This window comes from Macadamia integrifolia, chromosome 2 (assembly GCF_013358625.1).
Source record: "Macadamia integrifolia cultivar HAES 741 chromosome 2, SCU_Mint_v3, whole genome shotgun sequence".
Classification (NCBI taxonomy): Eukaryota; Viridiplantae; Streptophyta; class Magnoliopsida; order Proteales; family Proteaceae; genus Macadamia; species Macadamia integrifolia.
The window spans coordinates 27,459,889-27,462,787 of NC_056558.1; the positions used below are offsets into that span (position 1 = coordinate 27,459,889).

Sequence of the window (2,899 nt, forward strand, 5' to 3'; positions counted from 1 at the left end):
GGGGGTGGTGTGGGGTGGGCGGGGAAGGGGGGGGTTGGGGTGGGGGTTTAAGGCAGGAGCCACCATTCAACTGGTGAAGCAATGATATCTACAACAAAAAGTAACTCATTCAGTATCTCACCCCACCCCCAACCCCCAAAGAAAAAGAAAAAAATCATATATATCAAACATTGTCTATTATATAACCATCAAGTAACATCACTACGAGAAAGTAGAACACTGTAAGCCCATTGATGTTTCATGCTGATAACCAACAAACCAGTGTTCATGCATGAAAATCGATCATATATGTCAAGTTATTCACATCTCACTCCATCTAAAAAATAATTGGGAGAGAAACCCGATGCTTTAAAATGCGTTTAAAAGATCTCACAGCTGTTGGAAACGTTGACAGGAGTTGCTCGTAAATCGGGGCAGCCTCAGAGATGGGCAAATGCTGCAAAAAAAACAATCCAGTTCACACGAGTTCAACACTCAACCGCTAAAACATTCTAAACAAGTACCAATTGAACTTTTCACAATTAGCATGATACTTCTCTCACCAGTGCTTCGTTTGCCAAAATCTCCGCAGCTTCAACATTGTATTTATCAACAGAAAGATTGTCAGTCGCCTTCTTTTCATGCCAAAGAATCCCAAAACCAAACTTCGTAAGAGAGAGTTAAAGAGAGACTTCAAATTTAAAACCTAAAGAGAATTGGGGGGGGGGGGAATTACCTCTGTTTCGTCTCCGCTGCCATCTTGCATCAAATTTCTTCTTCCTTCCGCCATTGCTGCTCAAGAAAATCTCTTCCAATTTCAAGTGCTACGAATTTTTGCAGGATTTCAAAGACGAAGAAATTACGATTATTCGAGAGTACTGACTGAGTAATGACCCTCCCCACAGGGATCGAATAGACTGGAGAAAAATAATAGTTACTGAATACGCGTTTTATACCTTTTTCTACCTTTGAAGTGCGGAAAAAGGCGCTCTCTCTCTCTCTCTCTCTCTCTCTCTCTCTCTCTTCTTTTTTTTATTTTTCCTTCGGGGAGATAAAAAAGAGACCGTTTCTTCCGATCTTTCCAAATATACGAAACAAAACCTTTCCTGAGATACGAAATGAATGAACAGATATTTTGTTCAATCTTTTTTAAATTAAATGGAAAACTTTATATCAACATGATAAAAAGAGGCAATTACAGTAAGTTTATTCGTTTTAGTCAAAAACCGTTTGCACACGACCCTTAATCAGTCGATTTACAAGGTTGGTCACTTTATCAACTCCTTTCAAGTGCATTGGTGTTTAATTTGTATCAATTTACCTGTTTTCAAAAAATGTGACATTGGGGCTGTTGACTCCTCCGTTGGCCTTTATGTGTTTCTATTGTGTATGCCGAAACTTAGTCGACCCATTCTAGTGAAAAAAACATGTTAAATCATATATTTCGTTTGGGATTTTGATAGAGACAATAATTTATGACATTTTAGGTATTTTGTCATATATATTAACACCCTTTTAACACTATTTGTGTTTGAATACCATCTTTTAGAAAGATAAAGTGTTATTGCACTATGAGTGCATGAAAAGTACACCCATCTAGAAAGGTTAGTGTTTGCCCCCTATAGCACGAGGTTGATAACATCCTAAGGAGCATAAATGTGTACACGACTCGGAACTGCCACTTAAGGTACCAACCTTGACCTTAAAGGACCTAGCATGTTCTCATCCTAAGGTCGAGCCTCCTGTTCAGCCATTCTAAGGCCGAGGCTTCTACTCGGCCATCTTCGGGCTGAGGTTCTTGCTCGGTCATCTTCGGGTCGGGCCTTCTGCTCGGCCATCCTAGGGATAAGAATCCCGCCCGGCCACCTTGGGCCAAGCCTTCCACTCGTCCAAGTCACCCCCGACATTTAAGGCGCAACTTCCATATCCTGTGCTGCCAACTTAGCAAATCTTACTAGCTCACTGAATCACCAACATATTTTGTCATGTGACTGAGCAAGGAAGTTGCCAAATAATGACTCTCCAAACAAGGAATCTATGACCGAAATAGCAACAAATATTCAAGAGCGAATCTCTTGACAATATCCTATGCGCTCGGCATAGGGGAATATTCATAGAATCTCCCCCTGGGGCAAGTAGTTCGTGTTCTTCTAGAACACTTACCAAATACACAGTCTCCACAAACTACCACCATCTACTGCTTATAAATAGCAAGGTAAGCCTCTGGAAAAGGGATTGATTCTTGACTATATTTTACCTGTTGCAAGTTTTCTAACTTTGGCATCGGACGATCCCTTGCAGGCTCAGCTCGGCACTCTCTGTTTTATGTTTTCCATCACAAGTATAATTGGGAACTTCAACTCTCATTTGGGGATCCTGCCATTCAGATTTTGCCGCATCACATCCTCTATCGTTCCTGATACCTTGTCAACATCATCCAAGAGCCTCGATCAAGGAAAAACGTCCCCTTTCTTAAGACGGTAGGTATCTAAAATATAATTTGGTATAAGGATCTACACACTAGCAACGTATAAGGGAATTCTACGCACTAGCATCTTTTCTAGTTGTTGGATGAGATGCGAAGCACCTTAATCATTCAATCTATCCACATCTTGGAAAAGAAAATTTCCATACTAATGGATTTGGGTCCATAACCATAGGTTAAAATGCACAATATCTTGTAGCACTTACCAATGGGGCCATATTAAATAGTATTACATGGAATAACAATTATAAACACTAATACAATTAGATCCACTTTTATAGATAGATTTGGGATTTCTGATCCCAAGTAAGATTGGTTCAAGATCATAGAATCATTTTCTATCAGGTAGAAATGGTTGTTGCATAAAACATCCTTCTAAGTAATTGCCCCATAGATCATATATCTATATATATACATATGAAGAGCCACCACCTT

General features: G+C 39.8%; 1 protein-coding gene across 3 annotated transcripts in view; it reads right to left on the minus strand.

Moving 5' to 3' along the window:
* Positions 1 to 985, minus strand: part of LOC122060327 (cleavage stimulation factor subunit 77) — a 62,500-nt gene extending 61,515 nt beyond the window's left edge. For 2 of the 3 annotated variants that reach the window (XM_042623465.1, XM_042623464.1), the window contains exons 1-3: positions 716 to 984; positions 543 to 614; positions 374 to 436 (exon numbers count right to left, since the gene is read on the minus strand). In XM_042623465.1, the coding sequence (XP_042479399.1) occupies positions 374 to 436; positions 543 to 614; positions 716 to 769 (189 nt within the window). In that variant the 5' untranslated portion in view covers positions 770 to 984. Of the gene's footprint in view, positions 1 to 373; positions 437 to 542; positions 615 to 715 lie in introns of all 3 variants that reach the window. The other variant, XM_042623466.1, reaches the window with a different exon arrangement.
* Between the last annotated feature and the right edge of the window lie 1,914 nt (positions 986 to 2,899).